Consider the following 26,751-nt stretch of genomic DNA (forward strand, 5'->3'; position numbering starts at 1 on the left):
CTCCCAACAACAGGCAATCTCACTCCCCTCCATCATTTCCCACTGGGCCCACTCCCCAGGACCCCCACCTCTTCACAAGGGGGGAAAAGGCCTCAGAAACCTTCAAACACCAAGATGGGGTCACGCCTGGCAAACATGTAGGAAGCAGTGTCCTACATCCAGTGTTGCTTAGTTGATTTCAGGGCAAGTCAGGAACAGAGGCTGGCTGAAGAGGTGAGCTAACAATTCTCTCGTGACAATACCCCTTTCACGACTCAGTACCGCAAGGTATTTGAATGTGAAAGTCTGCGAACCATTTTAAAACTTATTCCTTGCTTCCATGTTTTGGAAACCCTCTTGGAACTTTGAGAGCCAAGTGTTATCAGACTCGTTTTTGACTGCGTGGGTATACAACACTGTAACACACAACCCAGCGAATACAAATACTGCACCTAGTGTAACCACACTTCCCTGCGTAAGCGCTTTGAAAATTGCACACACGTTCATTTATACAATCAAGTTTACTTGTTCAAAAAGTAGCGAATACTGGACAGATTTCTCATCCTTTTCACAAACGTGCATCAGGCTCAATGTTGGGTCTGCAAATGTCCACACTATACTTTCGACTGCTGCTGTTTGGTACCCTTAAAAGGGTGATAGCTTAGGCCAACAAAGAACACTTGGTACCTGTGCTTCCACATCACGTAACAAGCCACAAGACAGACAATGGCCAAGATTAGGTTGAGAACCATCTGCAGGAGCAGGTAAAGTTTGATCGTCGTGGTGACGGACTCGCAGTCGGTCACGTCGTTGTAGTGGAAAGTGCGGGCGATCAGGTCGTCCGGATCCTGTTTGCAAACACAGTGTTCGAGAGTCGTCTGGCAGCTGAATGTAGTGATCTGGTTGTAATGGTGAGCAGCGAAAGCCACAGCCGAGATGCAGAGGATCAGGCCAAGGGCGCACAGCAGGAAGTACATCAGCTACAGAAAAAAGGCCAACACATCCTCGTTAAACATAGCTGAGGTTTAAGCCACTTGAACTGTATTGGTGTTCACCTTTGATAGGGATTGAGGTGCAGGCAGACCATGACCTAACAAATGGCAGAACAGTCTCAAGACTGACTGGCTCAATCCTGTTTCCATGTATTTTTTATTATCCATCCACAAGACATGGCTGGAAGGTTTAACCAATCTCCAAATATGTGCTTATTTCGTAGAATTTATAAAGGTTTATTATATTCTAATTTAACCTTACATAAAATGCAAACCAGGTATTGGTACTCTGATGAGGATCGCTCTGTTTACAATTGACACACAGAAAATAGGAGGAGGCCATTCGGCCCTTCGAGCCCGCTCTGCCATTCAATCTGATCATGGCAGATCCTCAATCCCAACTTTCTCCCCTACCTCTTGATATCGTTAAAATCTAAAAAAAAATGCATTTCTTTCCTGATTATATTCATTGAATTGGCCTCCACAACCTTCCGTTTTCCACAGATTTCCACAGGTTCACTACCCTGAGAATGAAGAAATATTTCCTCACCTCAGTCCTCTACCCCATATCCTGAGACTGTGTGCCCTCGCTCGAGACTCCCCAACTAACATCCTCCCTGTCTAACATATAGCCTGCGAGGGCTTTACTCAGTTTTGGTGTACTCTGTGGTGAGAAGCCTTTGGACAGTGGTCCTGACAATACCAGTGACTACACAAAACTTTAATGTGTTAGAGTTATAGATTTGTACAGCAAGGAAACAGATTCTTCGGTCCATGCCAACTAGATATCCTAAATTCATTCAATCCCATTTGCCAGCATTTGGCCCATATCCCTTTAACCCTTGCTATCCATAGAAACCAGAAAACTAACCAGACTAACAAGGATTGAAGCTAATTAGTTCCCTCACACCTGTAGTCGCACACACACATGCACGCACACACATACACACACACTCACACACACACACTCACACACAAACTGAACAGCAGCACCAACTTAGTTCAGGTCAGTGATATCATTTCATTGTTATTTTATTGAAATCACCAAATTACTTCAACTTTGTTGCTGTATGTCATCTAGACATTAAGAAGTTCATGTTCATTTTATGATGTATAGTTGACTGACAGCATCTCCCCAGACCGAAATTAGGACATTCTGTGAAATTTCACTGATTCTAGTCTCTGTCAGTATAATTCTCACACAGGAATTCACACATAGAGAGTATAAACAACAGACATGTCTGGGTCAGTCAAATGTTGTGTATGTATCTTTACCTGCCCTCAGATCACCCCATGAGAGTTTATAACTTTTGAAGTTCACTCACCTTTGACTTGTGAATGTCAAGCCTTCAGTATCTCCACCATTTGATTCTAGAATTTAGAATGTGCCAGTCTGCATTACCTGGTCTTATCTGTAGCTTTTGACTAGGCCCATGGGTGTCCTTCACTGAACTGGTGAGCCTCCTTCAACAGTTGTTGTTGATCTCAGTGTACATCTCGGGGACCAGTCCCTCACGCACAGTAATGGAGCTGCTCAGGCAGAATCTCAATAAAAATGATTGAAGATCTCTCTCTCTCTCTCTCTACAGACCTGATTTACAAAGGGCCCATTCCATAACTTTATCACCCCACTGGGGCAATTGGGAAGGCATTGTTGGGTCTTCTTTCTGAATTACTGAGGAATGCAGAGTGGAGTTCCCCCATTTGGGATGTTAGGGAAAGGGAGCAGGATTCTGACTCAGTAACAAGTGACATACCAAGAACAATACAGCACAGGAACAGGCCCTTCGGCCCTTCAAACCCTGCACCAACATATTTTTCCCTTCAATACTAAAACGGTCTTCACTTACAGGATCCATATCCCTCTATTCCCTTCCTATTCATATATTCATCCTGGTGTTCTTTTGAATGCTACTATTGTGCCTATAGTTATAGTGCATATGGTTCCATGTCAGGGCAGTGATCTTACAGTGGTGATGCTCCTGTAAAATCTGTTGACTGTGTCATACAAGATTGGAGAGGTCTCAGATTTGTCTAAGGAGCCTTGCTGCAGTATATCTTCTAGATGGTAGACACTGCTGCTACTGAGTATCATTGCTGGAGGAAGTCAATATGTAAGATGGTAGGTATAGTGCTAATCAAGGGGGCAAAATACATTATCATTATACAAATGGGTTTGTTGGTCTTTATCCAGTAGACTTTAGAGTTTTCAATTTTTCAAGCCAGATCTCCATCTTTAGACATTGTCATCAGTTTGGGCCTGAAAAGACTTACACAGAAATTGTTTCGGGGACTTACACCAACACTGACAATCTGATGGCTATTCTCAGCAGCCATGAGGTAACCAGGTATCAGTGCAGGACATTCCTGATGAAGAGCTTATGCTCGAAACGTCGACTCTCCTGCCCCTCGGATGCTGCCTGACTGGCTGTGCTTTTCCAGCACCACATGTTTTGACTCTGATCTCCAACATCTGCTCACTTTCTCCACCCATGCAGGACAGCAAATGTCAATGAATGCCTGTAGGGGGCAGGATTGTGCGAACCTGCTGACACAGCCCCTTCGTTTTCCACAGGGCTAAACATTTTCCGACTCTCTCAGTGCTCCCTCTGATGGGCCACCCTTGCTGAAGAGCTTGCATACACCGAATTCTCTAATTCTCATAAGCAGACATCTCTGGGAGAGCTGGAATACTCTTTGGAGTGATTGTTACAATTGTCACCATCAACAACCGTGCCAGAGGGCGGCACGGTGGCACAGTGGTTAGCACTGCTGCCTCACAGCGCCGGGTTCAACTCCCGCCTCAGGCGACTCTCTGTGTGGAGTTTGCACATTCTCCCCGTGTCTGTGTGGGTTTCCTCCGGGTGCTCCGACACACATGCATTCCCCAGTCTCACACACAGTTCCACAGTCTCACAAAGACATGGTCTCAAAAGGATACAACATACATGAAGTTCCACACTCTCACAGGCACGCAGATCGACACACGCTGATACACCAGTCTCACACATGTAGTATGGCATGTACGTGTAGTCTGACACACAAGCACCTGGTCCCACACCCAGTCAGTCCCACAAAGGCACAATATTTCTGCAGTCCTACACACACAGATAGACACACACTCATAATCTCGGAACTGGGCGTATTTAAGACTAAATGTAAAGACCATAAGATGTAGCAGCAGAATGAGGCCATTCAGTTCATCGAGTCTGCTACACCATTCGATCATGACTGATATGTTTCTCAATCCAATTGTTCTGCCTTCTCCCTGTAACCGTCATTCCCCTTATAACCAAGAACCTATCTATCTCTGTCTTAATACACTCAATCAGTTGGCCTCCACTGTCTTCTGCAACATTGAATTCCATAGATTCACCACCCTCCGGCTGAAGACATTCCTCCTCCTCATCTTACTCCTCGAGGATCGTCCCTTCACGCTGAAGCTGTGATCTCAGGTTGTACTTGTCTCAGTCTCTGCTACTAGTGAAAACATCTTTTCCATGTCCATTCTTTCCAGTATTCTGTAAGTTTTTCAGTCAGATCCGCCCCTCATCTTTCTAAACTCTGAGGGCAAACCCAGAGTCCTCAACTGCTTCTCATATACCAAGCCCTTCATCCGTGGGGATCATTCTTATACACCTCCTCCGGAGACCCCATCCAATGCTAGCACATCCTTCATTTGGTACAGTGCCCCAAACTGCTCACGATATTCCAAACGCAATCTGACCACAGCACTATACAGCTTTAGCAGTACATCCCTGCTCTTGTATTCTGACCCTCTCAAACTGAATGCTAACACTACATTTGCCTTCGTAGCTGCCAACTGAACCCCCATGTTAACCTTAAGAGAATCCTGAGCTCGGACTTTTAAGTCCCTTTGTGCTTCAGCTTTCTGAAGCCTTTCCCCATTTCAAAAATAGTCTATGCCACTATTCGTGTGACCAGAGTGCATAACCTCACTCTTTCCCACATTGACATCCATCTGCCCACTCTTCTAGGAGACAGTGAGGACTGCAGATGCTGGAGATCAGAGTTGAGGGTGTGGTGCTGGAAAAGTACAGCAGGTCAGGCAGCATCCGAGGAGCAGGAGAATCAATGTTTCCGGCTGAGTCCTTCATCCTGATGCTTTTCCAGCAACACACTCTCAAAACTGCCCACTCTTCTAACCTGTCCAAGTCTTTCTATAGCCTGCCCACTTCTTCAACACTACCTGTCCCTCCACTTTGTCACAGAATTTACAGTACAGAGGAGGCCATTCGACCCATCATGCCTGTACTGATTCCTGAAAGAGCGACCCAGCTAGTCCCATTTTTCAGTCGTATCTCTGTAGCCCACGAAATTCATCACTTTCAAATATATGTAGACATCCCGCCTTTGAAACTTCCTATGGAAGCCACCTCCACCTTTCTCTGAGACAGCACATGCAAACTCATAACAGCTCTCTGAGCAAACAAATTTCTCCTCATCTCACTCCGAGCTGTCTTGCTGCTAATCTTGAAATTGTGACACCCTCCCCCCCCCCCAATTACTGACATACTAACTAGTGGAAACTGAATAACCTTCTTTACGGTGTTAAAATTGTGCAAAATTTTGAACTCCTCAATAAAGTCATCTCTCAATCTTCTCCGCTCAAAGTTGAGAGTGTGTTGCTGGAAAAGCACAGCAGGTCAGGCAGCATCCGAGGAGCAGGAGGGTCATTGTTTCCCGCCAGAGCTCTACATCATTCCTGATGAAGGGCTCTGGCCCGAAACGTCGATTTTCCTGCTCCTCGAATGTTACCTGACCTGCTGTGCTTTTCCAGTAACACACTCTCAACTCTGATCTCCAGCATCTGCAGACCCCACTGTCTCCTTCTCTGCTCCAAGTCCAATCTATCTAATCTTTCCTTGTATCTAAATCCCTCATTCCTAATGTCATCCTAGTAAATCTCCTTCGCACTCTCTCCAGGGCTTTAACATCCTTCCTTAAATAAGATGTCCGTAACTGAACACAATACTCCAAGTGTGGCCTGATCAATGATTTGGAGAGCTGTAATGTCACTTCCTTGCTTTTATACTCTACGCCACTCTTTATAAGCCTAAGGATCCTAGAAGCTTTCTTAAGAACTGGTCCAACTTGCCTGGCTACCTTCAGAGAGTTCTGTGCTTGAACTCGAACACCGGCTGGTCACCGGAGCTGTACAAAGCTAAACAAGTACACTCTGACAGCAGCAGAGTCAGCAAGACACCAATAATAATTACATGATTTCAAAAAGTGGAAACTTTGATGAAATTCCATTCCAGACAATTACATTGTAATAGCACCAACATTTCCCTCCCCTCTCCCTCTGTCCTGGTTCCTCATCTGAAGTCGCGCTTGATTCCCGGTCAGTGTTCCAGGATCTAGGAATCAGACACCTTCGGGACACTCCCAGAAGCACTTTGTAGCCAATCGAGTATTCCTGAAGTGCAGTCACGCTGTTAACATGAGAAAACATTGCAGCCTATTTGGGCACAGGAAGATCCCATCAACGGCAATGCAATTCATAAGAGGGTACTCTGCTGGTGTCAGTGAGGCGAAAACTTTGGTCTGTACACTGTGAGAACATTTCACACGGTGCAGTGGGGTCACCCCATGATGTTCTGTCAGACAGCTACTTGTTGTCGTAGTTTAGATTGATGTATGTTCTTAACTTCCTTTTCCTCCCCTGATACAGGAATTCTCTACAAAGAGGGTACTCTGCTGGTGTCAGTGAGGCGGAAACTTTGGTCTGTACACTGTGAGAACATTTCACACGGTGCAGTGGGGTCACCCCATGGTGTTCTGTCAGACAGCTACTTGTTGTCGTAGTTTAGATTGACGTATGTTCTTAACTTCCTTTTCCTCCCCTGATACAGGAATTCTCTACATTCTGGTCTTCCCTTGAAACCTCCTCCATCTCACAGGGAAAAAGTGAGGATGGCAGATGCTGGAGATCAGAGTCGCAAGTGTGGTGCTGGAAAAGCACAACCGGTCATGCAGCATCCGAGAAGCAGGAGAGTCGATGTTTCGGGCATAAACTCTGATTCCCGATGAAGGGCATATGCCCGAAATGTCGATTCTCCTGCTCCTCGGATGCTGCCTGACTGGCTGTGCTTTTCCAGCACCACACTTGCCCCCCTCCCCGCACCCCCCAACCCTCCACCTCACAATCCAATTGAAGTCTACAGCTTATATTTGAGAGAACGATAAGTCTTCATCTATCCAAAATCATTCCAGTGGTCTAATGCAATACAACATTAAACCACCTCTAGCTTGTGCAATAAAACACAATTAACTTGTACTGATATCACTACATAGTCAACCTGCCATTGTGAAATAAATTGTAGCTGTGAGCACCAGATGTTTTAATTGGCTAGAGGTATTGTGTTAAGGACAAACAGTTAGTATGCAGTACACCTTTAAGAGACATGCTCAAGCTGTTATCGTCATATCAGAGGATGTGAGCTGAGGTTAGAAAGGTCTCAGACTCCATCATTATTGGAGCCGCTTGAAGCATGAAATGCTGCTGGAATGTACTACTGTTTTTAACCAAATAGCTTAGCGTTAGTTCAGACAGTGACATGCCAGTGACTGTAATATATGAATATATCAGTAACAAGGATCTATTGAATCTTTCAATGCTAAGATATCCAAGTCTAATTCTCATATTATGAGACATAACATAAGTTTTAGTGTTAAGAGTGTGTGTTGTAAAAGCACAACAGGTCAGGCAGCATCTAAGGAGCAGGAAAATCAACGTTTCAGGCTAGAGCCCTTCATCAGGAATCCTTATGCCCGAAATGTCGATTTTCCTGTTCCTCGAATGCTGCCTGACCTGCTGTGCTTTTCCAGCACCACACTCTCAACTCTGATCTCCAGCATCGGCAGACCTCACTGTCTCCTATAATATAAGTTTACCCCAACAGGTAGAAACATCCTGCTGAAAGCAACAGTCCACAAGCTGCCTTTATTAGATGAGGCATGGGGTTTACCAGCAGGAAGACAGGGCTGGGAGTGTAGAAAACCTTGGCTACAGTATTGAGTATAGTTCTGGAATCCACATTCTAGAAGGGAAGTGATAGCACCGGAGAGGGTGCAGAGGGGATCTACCAGAATGTTGCTTGGCCTGGAGAGTTTCAGTTATGAAGACAGACGAGACAGCCAACGTTGAAAAGCTTGAGGCATGTGGTAACGCCCTGGTCCTGGCCAGGGTTTCCAAATGCAGCCGGTCTGGCCTATTCTCCAGCGACAGTACACCCTGGGAAGAAGCCAGATCACTGGGCAATCTGCAGCCCCACTGGTTGGGCATTCTGACACGGACGTTTTTTTTTTTAAAAAAACTTATTTTAAAAAGAAAGGCTTGCATTTATATTGCCTTTCACGACCACAGAATATCCCAAAGTACTTAACAGCTGGTGAATGAATCACTGTTTCCAAATGCAGTCACTGTCGTAATACAGGAAGCATGGCAGCCAATATATGCACAGCAAGTTTCCACAAACCTCAACGTGATAATAATGGCCAGCTAATCTATTTGAGTAATGTTGACATATGCAACAGCCAGGGCACAGGGAAAATGCAAAGGTTTGAAATAGTGCCATGGAATTTCTTTAACACTGACCGCAAAAGCAGAGACCCCGATTATCCTATCGTCCCAAAAGGTGGCACTCCTGAAAGTGCAGCAGGCACTCAGTTACTGCAAAGGAGTGACGCAGGACTCCGTGCTCTACGGTCTGTTCCCTGGGACGCACACCGAGACGAACATCAACTGTACCTGGAGGATCATCAACTCGGTGAAGGACGCTCTCTGGGTGGTCCGAAACCTGCTGATCTTCCAGCTGAAGGAGTTGACCCCGACTGAGTGTTGCAGACTGGCACGTTCCAAGGTCCAGGAATACGTGTTGAGGGATGCGCTGGAGCTTGGGGCAGCTGCCGCCAAGGCGCGGTGGGGAAAGACCACCTGCCTGCCTAAAGAAGAACAGGGGGCCCACGCAGTCATTTGGGCTCTGCTGACCCCTCAGCTAAATATATGGACATATGATGGCTAAACGTACAGACCTGTGTATACAAATGATAAATTCTGATCTCTGTATGTAAATGTTTACATATGTTTGGCATGACCATCAAATTATTTCATGAATAAAGTATATTTTTGAAATAAGAAAAGGTCACTCTTGATTTTAATGTGTCTCAAGTGAGACTTGAACATACAACCTCCTGACTGGCACACAATGGCACCCGGGCTGGAACCTTCCTTTCACTGAGCTGTAAAAAGAAATTAATCCCCACCTATATATTTGCCCAATCTTCATGCCCATTGAGGTGACAAATACCTAGGGTATGGCTGTCTCTCTACAGAACAACTGGCCAAGAGAGATGACATGAAGGTAAGTGCTGATCACAAATTGCAAAACAGAAAGTAAGCATACAAATCATTTTGTGTTTAGCCACATTCCCTTTCAAAAAATTTCAGACATAAATAAAAATGCAAGGATTAGCACTGATGTGTACTCATTTAACAATAACAGCAGAACTTGCTGGAAAAGCTCAGCAGGTCTGGCAGCACCTGTGGAGGGAAATCAGAGTTAACGTTTCGGGTCCAGTGACCCTTCCTCAGAATTTGGATTTATTTGGTGTCCTTATCACACTTGGGGCATCTCAAGGTGTCTCATAGGAGCACCAGCAATAAACAAAGTCCGACCCTTAACCACGGAAGAAGGTATTAGGTTACGGAATGGGTATAATTCTGGGTTTTAAGAAGCATAATCAGAGAAGAAGAGAAAGGTTAAGAGGTGAAGACTTTTAGGGGGAAGAGGCAATTCTAAAGAGTACTGCCCAGACGGTCACAGTGTAGCCAACAATAGTAGAATGAAAGAAATAAAGTTTATTTTGTGTTTATATGTTTTGGAACACTTTTTCCAAATAGTGCATGAAAAATGTTCCTATCAGTTTAAATAATGAGGACTGCCAGGAATAAGACATCCCTTTATACCTCAACTGGAATGTCAAGTAACCTAGCTGTTGCTAAATCTCTTAGCTTTTAACTTTTATCGTTTCTCAATGGAGAGGTGAGGTAGTGAGAGTTGGGTTCAAAGTCTCTGGTCAGTCTCAAATCTGGTTGCATTCATTAACAAAACTGATGTCATAGAAGAAGGACTCGATTAAGAGTACTTCATTAAATCATTTATTTATTCACTTCTAGCAGATATGAGTTAGTGTTCGTGACCAAAACAATGTATTTTTGAAAAATCCTCAAATTAGAATCTCTACAGTACAGAAAGAGGCTATTTGGCCCATCATGTTTACACTGAGTCTCACAAGAGCATCCTACTCAGGTCCCACCCTTTCCCTGTAATTACCAGAGCTAATCCCCCTAGCCAAGGATCTAAAGGGTACAGGGAATAAAAAAATGATCGCCAGGGTCAGGCTTCAGTTGCAAAGATAGGCTGGAAAAACCAGGGCCATTTTCTCCAGAGGAGAGAGGCTCAGAGGAGATTTACAAGAGTAAGTTCGTACAGCACAGTAACAGACCCTTTGGTCCAACCAGTCCATGCCAAACATAATCCCAAACTAAACTGGTTCCACCTGCCTGCTCTTGGCCCATAACCCCTACAGGTACTTATTCATGTACTTATCCAAATGTCTTTCCTATTCATGTACTTATCCAAATGTCTCTTAAACGTTGTACTTGTACTCGCATCCACCACTTCCTTTGGAAGTACGCGGACCCCCTTGTCTTGAAATCCCACACCCTAGGGAAAAAACAGCTGACATTAACTCTATCCATACCCCTCATTATTTTATAAACTTCTATAAAGGCGCCTCAGAGATGGTCAAAATGGCCAAGAGGTTCAGACAGAGTTGGTAGGAGGAAACAGTTGCCAGTGGGAATGGGTCACAAATGAGAAGGGACACATTTACAACGGTCACTGAAAGATGCAATAGTAACACGTGGATCAACTTTTTCACAGAGTCATGATGTTTAATGCAATGCCTGAGACTGTGCAGGTGGCAGATTCAGTCACAGCCATCAATAAGAAATTCAATAATTATCTTAAAAGGAAAAGATTTGAAGGGGTTCAAGGTAAAGGCAGAGGAGTGAGACGAGCTGAGGAGCTCTGTCAGAGGGTTAGCATGGACACAGTGGGATGAATGGCCTCTGTACTGTAACCATTCTGTGATACAACGATTTAGGCCTGTGTAGTAATGAATGTCCTGCGGAAGGTAAGTTTTTATTTCGTCACCAGGAATGTGCTATTGATAAGTTAGTCCATGAGATTGACACAATCAAACTTTCTAAAGATTTATGAAACACTTCACTACTTTTATGACAACTGGCGATGCTCCAGTTCATTCCATAACACCTTAACTTGGCGATGGATGTGTAGAAAAACAGGTTATCTGCCTGGGGAACTTCAACAATTGAAAGCAATTAATTCATCAGCAACAGCCCAGTCTATAAACTGTGGTGGTATCTCATCTGAATGAGGAGTGGACAAATTGGTGAATAGATAGGCTGTTATCATGCCCAATTGCATAGGTTAGTGAGACTAGAATACATACTGATGAGACTGTTACTTGATTTCAGTCATCAATTAATTACCTTTATGATGAACTGTAACGTTGTCTTCTCGTCGACTTGGTAAGTGATGCAGTACATGTAGAATCCAAGTAATGCCGCCACACAGATCTGGAAAGTAAAATTTCCGTGTGAAACATGTAGACAGCTTTTTTGTTTAAAGGTTCATCATAGCTTTTACGGAATGTTACTCAGGCATTCCTCACACTGCAGCATTACAGGAAACATTCATACTCTATATTAACAGATAAGCATCTTGCTTCTGCACATCAGGCAAACAATATTTATAAAGGATCCAATGACTAGAACCTCAATATTTACCTTCAGCATGACACACTTTAATTAATGGGCACTCTGCTCAGAATAACGTTAATCTGTTGGTATATATCCTTCTTGGCAAGTATGCGTGATTTAAAATGTGAGTGATGTTTTATGACCATTTTGTGTGCAACATTTATGGGGAAACATAAGCAGGGTGATATGACTGACAGTCAGTCACCGAAGCAAACCATCCAGCCCTTGAGACCCTAAGATCTTTTGTAGTGACGTGTAGACTCACTCTGAATGCCAGCTCGTTCAAATTAAAATCCTCAAACAAATTCGTAAACACCCTCAAAGAAATTCAAGGTGGCCAGCGTTATTCCCAAGTCCATTGTCACTATCATCAGGAATTACGGAAGAATCTGGTCTACCTGTTCTGGAAAGCTCCTTCGACAGGCCCTTCATAAAGCATCAGTGTTAGAAATGGCCACCAGTAATCTTTCCTTGGCTGAAGTTAAAATATGCCAACCCCAGACGGCCTCCTGTTCTGAGTTTCCAACAGACTGGTGAGAGAAACTGTTTGTAAAGTGGAGAAAACTCAAAGGAAGTGTCTGAAACCATCTGCCAGGAAACACTGCAACACTGAAACAGTTTAATTTTCCTTCTGAGTGTGACGGCCACATTATCAAAGTTGGCAGTTCCTCCCCTTCCATTCTGGCCTTGGCTGGATTGGCAGTGAGCTATCTCATGGATGAACTGTGCTGACTGGACTGACTGGCTTGCTGAGAACTTCAGAGAGCCTGTATGTGAATATACTTTCCTCTGTTCCAAATTAAAAGCAGCTGCACTTCAGAGACTGAATTGAAAAGTGCAAACTTGTTCCTTCAGGTCCTGGGGAAACATTTGCCTCCAGGTTACAATCTGCTCAAGGGTAACTTTGATCTGCCCCTCCCCAGCTTGTGACAGGGAGGTAACCACCTTACCTTAGGAGGTCCAGGGACCGAGCACACTGGGGAAATCAGACCGGACTTCAAAAGTGATAGAGGTTTACTGTATGGAAACATGCCCTTGGGACCAATTTGTCAGTGCCACCCAGTTTTCACAATTGATCTAGTCTCAGCTGCCTGCGTTTCGGCCATGTCCCTCCATACATGCCCATCCATGTACCTGCCCAGATGTTTTTTTTTTAACGTATTCGCTTCCACCACCACCTCTGGCAGCCCCTTCCAGATACCCACCACCATCTGTATGGAAAACATTGTCTCTCTGGGTCCTTTTTGTATCTCTCCCCTCTCATTTTAAACCCACGCCCTCTAGTTTTAGACTCCCCTAACATGGGGAAAAGCTGTGGCTATCTACCTTATTTATGCCTCTCAGAGGAGGTCAAACGCCCTTACCCATGAGCCCTCCTTGCCAACCTCTGCCCCACCCCCTCCCACGCCTTGCCAACTCTTCATAGTCACCCACCCTCCAACAGCCCAGCCCAGCCCTCGGCACTTACATGCCCATTCATCCAAATACCTACTGCATTGGCACTTGAGGGGACCGTGATGTTATGGGGAGGGAGATACATATTGGCATGAAAGAGAGGAGCAGAGAACTGGGAATTGTGAGCATGGTGAAGGACTGACAGGAGACTAGCGAGGGCCTAAAACGTAAGCTAATAACTGGGACAAAGCCCCAGGCAGTCTAAAGAGAAACATTTAACCACCGCTACATTTGTCTACCTCTGTGACTGTCATTGAGTAACTCTGGGGTAAGTGCAAAATGTGGGACTGACTGAAGACCTTATAAACTGTGGGGAATGATCATGACAACTTGCCCTGAACGAAAGTCCAGCCACCCTGCCTGCCCTCAGTCTCTGATAAATAACCAGTTCCCAAATCTGAAAGGGCCCTGGGGAAGGAGGGATCTGAAATACAAGATTAATTGTAATTCGAGCAGAATGCAAGACAAACACAGAGACTGTGAGGTGGAGGAATTCACTTCCAGGAACAGTGGCTGGGACAGGAACTATGCTGATATTTAAGATAAATCAGGAGTGGCACAGTGGCTCAGTGGTTAGCACTGCTGATTTGCAGCACTAGGGACCCAGGTTCGATTCCAGCCCTGGGTGACTGTCTGTGTGGAGTTTGCACATTTTCTCCATGTTTGCTTTGGAACTCTGGTTTCCTCCCACAGTCCAAAGATGGTATGCAACTAGCTGAACTGGCCACGCTAAATTGCCCTGTACTCTCCAGGGGATGTGCAGGCCAGGTGGATTAGCCATGGGAAATGAGAGGTTACGGGGATAGGGTGGGGCAAGTGGGATGTTCTTCGGAGGCTTGGCACAGATTCAATAGGGCCGAATGGTCTCTTTCTACACTGTAGGGATTCTATGAATCTAGACTAGACGGGGGGGATGAAGGAAAGTGGGCTTTTAGGAAAGGGCAAGTGAGTAAAGGTGACTGAACCGAATTGCTCCCGTGGAACTATCAGTTGGATGGGCTGGACAATCTATTCCAAGATTGCGACTTCTAACTTGGCAAAGCCAACTGTCAACAGGAGGTGGACATGACCCAGGAAGGACAATGCAGACAAAAATCCCCAAGGATGGAAGCCCTTCAGTGGAAAGGAAATATCCTGGGCGATAATTTAACGCAGAAACATTTTTCAGTGTGCAAGCAGCAAAACAATTAGGCTTGGCACAGATCACCATAACAGGTCAGGCAGCATCTGAAGAGCAGGAGAGTCTCCATTTCAGACATGGGAGGGGGTGGTGCTGTGAGATAAATATCTCTCTCTCTCTCTCTCTCTCTCTGCAACCACCAGGCTGTGCCTATCACCTTCCCAGCTACCTCACCCCCACCTTCCTAATAGGAGGGTAGGGGTGAGGTAGCTGGGAAGGTGATCGGCACAACCTGGGGGTTGCAGAGAGAGAGATTTTCCCTCCACTCCACATTCCTGATGAAGGACTTTTGCCCGAAACGTTGACTCTCCTGCCCCTCGGATGCTGCCTGACCTGCTGTGCTTTTCCAGCACCACACTTTTTGACTCTGATCTCCAGCATCTGCAATCCTCACTTTTTCCTTTAGAACATAGAACAGTACAGCACAGTACAGGCCCTTCAGCCCTCAATGTTGTGCCGACCTTTTATCCAGTTCTAAGATCAGACTAACTACATACCCTTCATTGTACTAACATCCATGTGCCTAACCAAGAGTCGCTTAAATGTCCCTAATGTCTCTGACTCTACTACCACTGCTGGCAGTGCATTCCACACACCCACCACTCTGTGTGAAGAACTGACCTCTGACATCTCCCCTAATGTCAGTACTAATGTCAGCTCTGTCTTCAATTGCTGCAAACATATTGAAACGCTATAATAATGAGAAAGCCTGGGCTTTTGTCCAAGTGAAAATGAACTCCCTATTCTCCAACCAGACAAGATGCATTTGCAGAAATTCTGGGCTGGAGACAGTGGGGTTCGGACTGAATCTCTCCCCCTGCCTCAGAGCAGGAAACAGGCCTATCCTGGGATGAGGGGGAACTGCACAAAGGTTAGATTCATGGATCTGAGACCTAGACCAACAAATTTCCAGAACAAAAAAAATTAACATTTTTAACAAGGAGACACTTTGAGCCTTTAAAGTTGCAATTACTTTTGAACCAGAAGCTGTACACTAACTTTGTAATTTATTTAAAGCCTCTGCAGAATCTGTGATTTTTTTATATTGTAAAGATATGTGGAAGGACTTTTAAGCGTATCCATTGATTGTAAGTAAGATGGTAAATAAGAAATAAGAATGGGAGTTGGCCATTCGGCCCCTCGAGCCGGCTCCTCCATTGAATAAGATCATGGCTGATGTGACACTCCTCACATCCACTTTCCTGCACTTTCCCTGTAACCTGATTCCCTGACTGGTCAAGAATCTCTCTCTCCCAGCCTTATACCTACAAATGGACCCTGCCCTACAGCAAGGAGCTCCAAAGACTCATAACTCTGAGAGAAGAAATTCCTCCTCCTCTCAGTTTTAAACTGGCTCCCTTTTATTCTGAGACTGTGCCTTCTGGCCCTAGACTCTCCCATGAGGGGAAACATCCTCTCAGCATTGACCCTCTCAGGCCCATTAAGATCATTCTTCTAAACTCCAGTGAGCAACTCAATCTGTTTGCCTTTGCTCTTAAGACAATTTCTCCTCACCAGGGATCATCTCAACGAACCTTCTCTGAACTGCCTCCAATGGAATAATATCTTGCCTTAAACAAGGGGACCAAACACATGTGGTCTCAACAGCACTTTGTACAGTTGCAGTAAGACTTCCTTACTCTTCTACTCCAACCCCCTTGAAATAAGGGCCAATATTCCTTTAGCTTTCCTGTTTACCTGCTGCCCTTGTTTGTGGCTCTCTGTGTTTCATGCACAAGTTCCCCAGAGTTCTTTTAGACTGCAGTTTTACTTCATTTAAATACTACCGTTCTTTTGTTCTCCCTACCAAAATGAACACCTTCACGTTTTCCCACATTATACTCCACATGTCAACTTTTCACCCATTTACTTAACCTGTCGCTATCTCTCTAAACTGTTTGTATCCCTCTCACAACCTCACTTCCCCCTATTTTTGTGTTGTCTGCAAACTAGTTATTAATGGTAATAGGACAACCTCATACTCATTATTAGAAAATAATAGTTAATCCTTATAGGAACTTTGTCTTATTAGAGTTCATTAATCTTTATTATATAACTATCAATGTTACTTTATTACTGACTCAATAAATCACGACCATAAGATTAAAACCCTGCACCACACATTTACAAAATAATAAAGGATTTGCATCTTATTACTAATATCTTCAAAATCGAGACTGAGAGGTCTTCCAGGTTTGGGGGAGAAATTAACCGTTGGATCTCTCAACATTAAGGTTTTTTTTGGTACTGACGCTATAACATTTTTCTATCTTTGGGCATTCTGGAAACCAGAACAGTCTTGTTGCAGGACCACATTCTGCCTCCCCAGTCATCGGCAATGGTTCAAAATGGGCTTTCCCACTTCAAAGACTCATTATGCTGTGTTGCATTATGTTGCACAGACTCTGAAGCACAGAAAGAGGCCATTCACTGACTAGGCCAGTGCTATGCTCCAAGTGAGCCTTTTCCTACCAACTTCAACAAACCCAATATCCTCCTAATTCTTAATGCGTTTTGCGTTTTATCGAGATTGCCAGAATCCATGGAATCCCTACAGTGTGGAAACAGGCCCTTCGGCCCAACAAGTCCACACTGACCCTCTGAAGAGTAAACCACCCAAACCCATTCCCCTACCTTATTACTCTACATTTACCCCTGACTAATGCACCTAACCTACACTTCCCTGAACACTATGGGCAATTTAGCGTGGCCAATCCACCCAACCTGCACATCTTTCGATTGTGGGAGAAAACCGGAGCACCCAGAGGAAACCCACGCAGACACGGGGAGAATGTGCAAACTCCACACAGACAGTCGCCCGAGGCTGGAATCGAACCCGGGTCCCTGGTGCTGTGAGGCAGCAGTACTAACCATTGAGCCACCGTGCTGCCGTAATGAGATGCCAGCTCATTGCTGGGAGTGAGTTGAAGTGCTGAGACATGGGTTCAAATCCTACCACAGTAGCTGTTAGAATTTACAGTAAATTAATGGAAAAAATCTGGAACAGAAAATTAGTTTCAATAAAGCCATCAACAAGAAAACTATTGTCAGGAAAAACCAATCTGGTTCTCCATTGCCTCATACAGGAGTATTGTTCTGATTCTGAAATGGCCTCTCATTTCAAGGCAATCAGGGTTAGGAAACAAATGCTAGCCTTGCCAATGACGCCCATATATCCCGGACATTTTTTTTTAAAATGCTGCTCACTTCATCTGCTCCATATGTGAGAGATTCTCTGTTTGTGTGTGTGTGCGTGCAAATAAATAAATAATTCTGTGTATGTATGGATCAGCGAGTGATTAGGTGTGTATAGGTATGTGGTTCTGTATGTACTGTGAGTGAACAAGCATGTGTGTGTGTGCGTGCGTGCGTGAGAGAATAATTCTGTGTGTGACTGAAAGTGAGTCAAAAACACACACAGACATCCACTACACCTTCCCCATGGAAAATGAGGATTATTCTCTTTCGGGGTCAGTCTACTAGTGATTTGCACACTTATTTCAAATGTCCCAAGGACAGTTTAGAGGGCGCACTGCCACAGGGTAAACCAAATCTGACATTAGTTTAATTCAGCTCCTTTGTTGACCCACTCCCATCATCTCGACTGGAGTTGGTGCCTAATCTATATCTCTCTCTATCGTCTTCTTAACCAAGCAAAAGGTTTTATCAGTTAGCTTTGCTGCTTGACACCTAAATGATAATTAATTTTAAGTGATCAATTTATTTTGCTTTTGAATTGTTTATTGTTTCTGAAATTCCCATTTACTATTGCTCCAAACTTTATCAGAGTCATACAGCATACAACCAGACCCTTCAGTCTGAACAGTCCATGCTGAACAAAATCCCAAACTAAACTAGTCCCACTGGCCTGCGCTTGGCCCACAACCCCCCAAGCATTCCCTATTCATGTACACATCAAAATGTCTTTTAACCACTGTAACTGTACCCACACCCAACACTTCTTCCGGAAGTTCATTTTACACACAAACCACACCGAGTGTAAAAACATTGCCCCTCGTGTGTTTTTAATATCTTTCCCCTCTCACCTTAAAAATATGCCCCCAAGTTTTGAAGTCCCCAATCCTAGGGAAAAGACACCTCCCATTCACTTTACCCCTCACTATTTTATAACCTCCTCTGCTCCAGTGAAAAAAGCCCAGCTTATCCAGTCTCTCCTTATAACTCAAATCCTCCATTCTGAGAAGAGTCATAGAGATGTACAGCACAGAAACAGACCCTTCAGTCCAACCCGTCCATGTCAACCAGATATCCTAAATTAATCTAGTCCCATTTGCCGGCACTTGCCACATATCCCTCTAAGTTGAGTGTGGTGCTGGAAAAGCACAGCAGGTCAGGCAGCATCTGAGGAGCCAGATGCCCGAAACAATAGACAATAGGTGCAGGAGTAGGCCATTCTGCCCTTTGAGTCTGCACCACCATTCATTATGATCATGGCTGATCATCCTTAATCAGTATCCTGTTCCTGCTTTATCTCCATAACCCTTGATTCCACTATCCTTGAGAGCTCTATCCAACTCTTTCTTAAATGAATCCAGAGACTGGGCCTCCACTGCCCTCTGAGGCAGAGCATTCCACACAGCCACCACCCTCCTCATCTCTGTCCTAAATAGTCTATCCCGTATTTTTAAGCTGTGTCCTCTGGTTCGGCACTCACCCATCAGTGGAAACATGTTTCCTGCCGCCAGAGTGTCCAATCCTTTAATAATCTTATATGTCTCAATCAGATCCCCTCTCAGTCTTCTAAACTCAAGGGTATACAAGTCCAGTCGCTCCAGTCTTTCAGTGTAAGGTAATCCTGCCATTCCAGGAATTGACCTCGTGAACCTACGCTGCACTCGTAGCATCGACTTTCCTGCTCCTCGGATGCTGCCTGACCGGCTGTGCTTTTCCAGCACTACACTCTCAACTCTAATCTTCAGCATCTGCAGTCCTCACTTTTGCCACATCCCACTAAACTCTTCCTATTCATGTACCCATCCAGATGCCTTTTAAGTGTTGTAATTGTACCAGCCTCCCCCACTTCCTCTGGCAGCTCATTCCATACATGCATCACCCTCTGTGTGAAAAAATTGCCCCTTAAGTTCCTTTTAAATCTTTCCCCTCTCACCTTAAACTTAGCCCTCTGGACTCTCTATTTTCATGTACCACTTATCCATGTTTACTTTACCACTGAGTTGTCTTTGATCAGTTACAGAATTGAGGGATTACAGGGCTAGGGTAGAGGTGTGGGGCTGGGTGGGATCCTCTTCAGAGGGTTGGCGGGGACTTGATGGGCCAAATGGCCTGCTGCCACACTGTCGAGATTCTATGATTCCAACGGATTGTCTCAGTCACAGATTTAAATTTCCTGAGCCACGCACATTGCCCGAAGTACGTCAGTCATCCTCCAGAAGTTCTTGCAATCTATGAGATATTTTCACTTAATCAACCACTAGCAAATCAGCCATTTTGACAAATTAAACCACTAACAAACCAAAGCAATCCCCCACCAGGTGAAGTGCGATGATAACACAAAGGGAGGGAATGAGCAAGGGGCTAAATCTAAATGGAATTGGAAGAGTAAATAATGCATCTTACCCTCTGCAGTGCCCACCTACATTGAGATCTTAGATACCTTCCCCAAAGGCACAAACCTGGAGCAAATTCTCCCAATTGCAATCAGGGATTACACACAAGTTGCAGCAAAGCAACAGGCCATTCGGCCCAACAGATGCATGCTTCACATGAGCTTCTGCCCACTCTACTTCACCCAATCCAACCTGCACATCCTGCTATTTTCCTCCTCAGCTTACTTACCCAGCTTCTCATGTGGCTTTTCCTTATTAGTTCATAAGATGCAGCTATTTCTCATTCACCCTCAACCACCCACGAACTGAATGGGCTTGCTCAACCACACACAGACCAGGTAGATAAGTATAATGGATTTCTTCCCCTCAAGAGTATGGTTTTTATTAACAATCAGTAACAGTGGTACTCTTTACTGTGACTAACTTTATATTCCATAGTTATTAATCCAGTTCAAATCCCACCAGCCACTATTGCAAGTACCCAGACAATTAACGGCAACGTCTGGATGATTAGCCCAGTAATATTACCATCCTACGTTCTGCAACCACTTGCTACAGTAGAATGTTCCACATTTTTATCACTCTCTGCATGAAGAACTTTCTGTGGAGCAAATATAATTGGTTGAGGGAACGCTATGTCCATCATGTTTTTAGGTTCATTAATTCATTCAGCATAGAGAAGATCCTTCAGCCCATTGAGTCTGCACTGACATAACTACCACTAAAAAGTGCGCTAATCCCAATTTCCTGCACTTGTCCCATACCCTTGAATGCTGTGATATTTGAAATGCTCATCCAAATACTTTTTTTTAAAAGGTTGTAAGGTTTCCAGCATCTGCTACCTTCCCACTTCACACTTCCACCACCCATTGAGTGAAAAAGGCTTTTCCCCAATTCCCCTCTCAATCTCCTTCCCCCTACCCCAAAACAATGCCTTCTCATGATTGACCCCCTCAACCAGCTGCTCTCTAATCACCCTGTCCTGAATCTTATGCTCCTCAATCATGTCTCCCCTCAGTGTTGTCTGCTCTAAAGTAAACAGTCCAAGCCTTTCTGGTTTCTATAGCTCAATTTCTCCATCCCAGGAAACATCTCAGTGAACTTCCTCTGTACCCCCTTCAGAGAATGCTATCACATTGTTCCTGCAGTGAGGTGACCAGAACTGCACACCATACTCCAGCTGTGGCCTGACCAACGCTCTGTACAACTCCATCATGACCTCCTTGCTCTTATACTCTGTGCCGTGACTGATGAAAGCAAGTATCCCACGTGCCATCTTAACCATCCTATTCACATGCTCTGCTGACATCAGGGATCTGTGAATAATTACCCCAAAATCACTCAGTTCCTCTAAGCTACCCAGTGTCCTGCCATTCATTAAATACTCCCTCATCTTGCTCCTTTTCCCTAAGTGCATTACCTCACACTTATCAGGGTTAAATACCATCTGCTACTGATCGCCCATCTGACCAACCCATTGAGATCTTCCTCTCGGGAAGATTCAGTCAAGAACCGAAGATCTCTTCAATCCATTCCACACTGTTCCAATTAAACCACCATGATTCCTAACCCCAAATGCTTTGACTCCCATTTTAATTCTCTTCATTGGTTTTCAGGGTAGGATGTAAGATATCATTCAACATACAAACACATCACCTATGGTCTTGTTCAGCAGCTGTGCAAAATGGTCTAATTCTGTTCCTCATTCACACATGCATGGTATTCGCCTGGCCTATTAAAATATTGAAACTTTCAGATATTGGGACTAACGTTTGGCTTGGCTAGTAGCATGAAGTGAGTGAGATTGAATCAGCCATTTGCTTTTATGTCCTCCTTTTGGCAGGTGGCCAATTTGCTCTCACCAGCTTTGAATCATTTCCTCCCGACCGTGTTCACTCTTAACTCTCATTTAAGGTCATACGCGTGTCTTAGAGCTCACCAACTTGCCTTTTTCATTTTCTCCCAATCTTTCTTACTTTCAAAATAAGTGAAAGAAACCAATTTAAGAAAGAAAGGAATTAAACTATAGAAGCAGCAGGTTCCCCTGGACTGGAAACTGGGATGCTGTCTCCCTGTCCATCTGGAAGTTGCATATAGGTAAAAACAATGACTGCAGATGCTGGAAACCAGATTCTGGATTAGTGGTGCTGGAAAAGCACAGCAGTGCTTTTATCACAGAGATTTTATCTCTCCACCCTTCAGGCACTCTGCCTGTATTCCTGATGAAGGGCTTTTGCCCGAAACGTCGATTTTACTGCTCCTCGGATGCTGCCTGAACTGCTGTGCTTTTCCAGCACCATTAATCCTGGAAGTTGCATATCACAGGGCAGTTGAAGCATAAGGAGGAGACATTTTAAGGACACTCTGCCTTCAGTAATATTGAAGCACAAATAACAACTTGTGTCAAACCATCAGCCAGTTTGTACCTTCAAGCCTTTCCACTGCAAAGGGGAGTTTCTGATTGATTGCATTTCTGGCAAAACTATCATCGGGATTCTGAAACAAAAACAGAAATTGCTGGAAAAGCTCAGCAGGTCTGGCAGCATCCATGGTGAGAAGTCAAGAGTTAGCATTTCAGGTCAATTTGCTCCTGCATCCTGCCTGTTGCATTACCACGGAATCGCTTCCATTCCACAATGACAAACCCATTTCCCTTTCGGCAATTTCTTTTCAAAGTTAGGACAAGGGATGTGTCAATATTTAAAGATGATCCACACACACAAACATTTGAAAGCAACTGCTGTGCAAAGGAATAGCTGATAGCTGCCCAGTCTCTTTCAAAATTATGAGGGGCATGGATAGGATAAATAGACAAAGTCTTTTCCCTGGGGTCGGGGAGTCCAGAACTAGAGGGCATAGGTTTAGGGTGAGAGGGAAAAGATATAAAAGAGACCTAAGAGGCAACATTTTCACGCAGAGGGTGGTACGTGTATGGAATGAGCTGCCAGAGGATGCGGTGGAGGCTGCAAATTGCAACATTTAAGAGGCATTTGGATGGATATATGAATAGGAAGGGTTTGGAGGGATATGGGTCGGGTGCTGGCAGGTGGGACTAGATTGGTTTGGGATATCTGGTCGGTGTGGACAGGTTGGACCGAAGGGTCTGTTTCCATGCTGTACATCTCTATGACTCTATGACATTACTTACTCTATATTAGATAATCTACTGTTCATGAAAACAGTTACTGTAAATCACAGAATTGTGCTGCTACAGGACAACTGTAGCTATTTCTATGTAACATTGTTGTATATTGCTAGCCCAGAGGTATGGACAGTACCACTGCACCACAAGAGCCCCTAAAGGGCTGTTGTACATAACTTAAACTGTCCCTTTAAGGCCACAGATTAATTACTGCCCAGTTACTCCGAGCAAAACCTGAGATCATCAACCAATTCAAATCTATCCAGCCTCTAAAATTTTAACATATCTTAAAGATTTAAGATTTCTTGGCCACTGCAACAAAACTGTGACTCTGAGGACAAATTACATTTATAAATAACTATAATGCAGGAAGTCACACAGTGTCATGGGAATAGTTCAGTGGAGTCCTGTGTGAATTTGAAACAAAGCAGGTGGGAGCTTTGGTTAAATTTTAATTCCATGTTATGTAGAGCAGATCTCAAAATATCATCCATTAAGCTGGATAACAGCTTGACATTATTAAAGAAATAGTTAGTAGCTTTCTGCTGAATACTGAGTCATGATAAAAGACAAAGTAACAGTAGAAATCTAATTAAAAGACAATATGGAGCAGTTGATAGAGATACACACTGGTTACAGACTAGTCAAGCAGAGGCCCATGTTAATGCTCTGGGCACATAAGGCTCAATGATGGTGACCAGGAATTATCATCGCTTGTCAGGAAATACTCATTTAGTTCAATAACATGCTTTAGGGGAGAAAATCTGGTCCTTATCTGGTCTGGCCCATGTGTGACTTCAAACCCAATGACCATAAGGCAGAGGAACAGAAGTAGGCCATTCAGCCCCTCAGGTCTGCTCCGCCATCATGGCTAATCCAATTATCCTCAGCTTCACTGTGCTGCCTTTTCTCCATAACCCATGATGTGTTACTGATTAAAAATCTATCTTAGCCTTGAGCACATTTAATGTCCCAGCCTTGATCGCCTTCTGTAGTAAACAATTCCACAGATATTCCCAAGACAAGAAGTTCCTCCTCATCAGTTTATAAAATCATGAGGGGTATAGGTAAGTTGAATAACAGGTGTCTTTTCCCCAGGGTGGGAGATTTCAAGACTAGGGGGCATATTTTGAAGGTGAGAGGAGAAAGATTTTAAAAGGGCATGAAGGGCAACTCTTTTTACACAGAATGAACTTCCAGATGAAGTGGTGGATGCGGGTACAGTTACAATGTAAGCTCATGAATAAGAAATATTTGGAGAGATATGAGCCAAGCGCAGGCAGCTGGGACTAGTTAGTTTGGGATTATAGTCAACATGGAGTGAAGGGTCTATTTCTATGCCGTATGACTCTCTGACGCTGCCTTAAATCTTCACTTTGTTGGAGAGTAAGCCCTCTGGTCCTCGACTCTCCCACAAGGGTAAACAACCTGTCCACATTTACCCTGTCAAGTCGTCTAAGAATCTTATGTGTTTGATTAAGGTTGCCATTCATTCTTCTAAACTCTAACGTGACTGACTCTTAACTGCATTCTGAAATGGCCGACAAACCACTCAGTTCATGGGCTATTAGACACTGACAACAAATACTGACCTTGTTAGTAACACCCACATCCTGTAAAAGATTTTAAATGAAAAATAAACATCTATGTTATGCAATAACTACTTTTAAAATTAATCACAGTGAGTCAAAAACAACTGGTATCTTCAGAGGTAGCAGTGTGGGCCAAAGCAGACAGATATAGATCAATCCCGATTGTGAAGCTGTATATTATAAATTCCAGCATCCACATTTCTAATGGAAAGCGCGTACATGAACGTGTCACACTCAAATTTCTCTCAGCTGGCAATGTAGCGCTTTGAATGCATTTCCATTCGGTATCTCAATTAAGTTCGCAACATGGCTGTGCAGTTGCAGGATCTTTGGTTATGTCAGCGTTGTAAATAAGTGGAACGGAGTGGTAGCAAAATGCATTTAGTGTCTCATTGTAAAGAAAAGTAATAGTTTTATGCATTGAATCACAATCAGATTCGTCACTCCTACCAGAGAGCAAGATTGTATAACAGTTCCCCACCCCGCCCACCAACATGTCGAAAACAGCTGAAGTTTCACGTAGCTATTATTATTCACCACTATTTGTTTTCCAAATCCCTCAAGGGAAGGGCTGCCAAAATACATCTGACTCTTTCTAAACTCCGACTGTTTCGTTAAGACTTGGAAAAAGTTACAATAGTCAATTTTCGGTATTCAAAGTGTCTGACAGTAGAATCATTTTTTTTCTCTCTGTGTCGTGGGAATACAGTAACCAAAAGATTTGCATTCGTACCTTAAAAGTGAGTTGACCTCCCTTTTGGAAGCCCTCCCACGGCATTTATTTGGTGAATTATTTGAGTCCCGTTGGAAAATGCTCACTTTCCCGCCTGCCCTGTTCTGCCTCCCGCTACAATGTAACACTTCAGTGGGCGACAGCGGTAACATTGTGTCTTGTGACAATCGCCTGGGATACAATGTTACCGCCGTATGTTTGCAACAGCCCTGGGTAAAACACACAGCCCTCAGCACTGACCACCTCAAATGCAAAGCAACACTGTCTGGCATGCATCGGTTTGGATAAAGCAACAAACGGGAGTTGTGAAGCAGACATTGCAAAAAGAAAAAGCAGTGGTTTTGTATGTTGATATGGGGGAGGGGATATATTTGTTTTTTTTAAAAAAAAACACACACACGCTGCTTACAATGATGCCAACCCAGTACGGGGTGTCCCTGGCCAGCAAGGAGGAGCTGATAGTTTTCATTATGAAGGCGACCACTGCAATGGTAATGCCCAGGACCAGTTGCAACAAGGCGATGAGGATGGGGAAACGGCAGCCACAACACTTGTGAGCGTCTTCCTCGCTTCCCGCTTTGCTTTCTCCTGGCCTGCTCTTCTGAGGCTCCGCCGCCGGGCTCTCCCCGCCGTCTCTGCCCTGCTCTCTCTCCTGCTGCTTGCCGTCCGCTCCCATGGCTTTGGTTTTTTTCCCCCCCCGTTCCAGCCGCTCCTAACGAGACGCTGTGTGTGTGTGTGTGTGTGTAGGGCGTTGATGCTCGCGAATCGATTCCTTTTGGACAAATATGGAAAGTATTTAAGGGGCAGTTCTTCCAGATTTCTTCCCCCCTCCCTCCCCCAGCCCCAACTGGAGGAGGGGAGGTGTGTGGAGAAGTTGAAGGGGGGATCCGGACAGCCCACAGCACAGGCCCTCCGAGGCACCTGCACAAATTCCCCAAAGCGTGAGGTATTCATTTCAGCTACGGACTGGAATAGCAACCCTGAGTAGACACCACAGCAACAAATGTCTATGTCTATGTCTTGCAGCCTAATGTTTCCCATTGGATTTGGGTTTTGACCACTCCAGACCAGTGTTTGTTACCCATCCCTATTTGCCCCTTGAGAGGGTGGAGGTGAGCTGTCTTCCTGTTGACTCAAAATGCCCTGAGGGAGGGATTTCCAGGATTTTGACCCAGCGACAATGAAGGGATGGTGATATATTTTCAATGAGGGGTTTG

At 44.5% G+C, this 26,751-nt stretch overlaps 1 protein-coding gene across 1 annotated transcript; it reads right to left on the reverse strand.

Moving 5' to 3' along the window:
• sspn (sarcospan (Kras oncogene-associated gene)) lies at nt 1–26,476 on the reverse strand. The gene is made up of 3 exons (XM_043713353.1): nt 25,944–26,476; nt 11,575–11,661; nt 1–959 (listed from the first exon to the last, which is right to left on the reverse strand). The coding sequence occupies exons 1-3, from the start codon at nt 26,208–26,210 to the stop codon at nt 594–596; spliced, it is 720 nt and encodes a 239-aa protein (XP_043569288.1). The 5' UTR covers nt 26,211–26,476; the 3' UTR covers nt 1–593.
• Between the last annotated feature and the right edge of the window lie 275 nt (nt 26,477–26,751).

This window comes from Chiloscyllium plagiosum, chromosome 23, assembly GCF_004010195.1.
Source record: "Chiloscyllium plagiosum isolate BGI_BamShark_2017 chromosome 23, ASM401019v2, whole genome shotgun sequence".
Lineage (NCBI taxonomy): Eukaryota > Metazoa > Chordata > Chondrichthyes > Orectolobiformes > Hemiscylliidae > Chiloscyllium > Chiloscyllium plagiosum.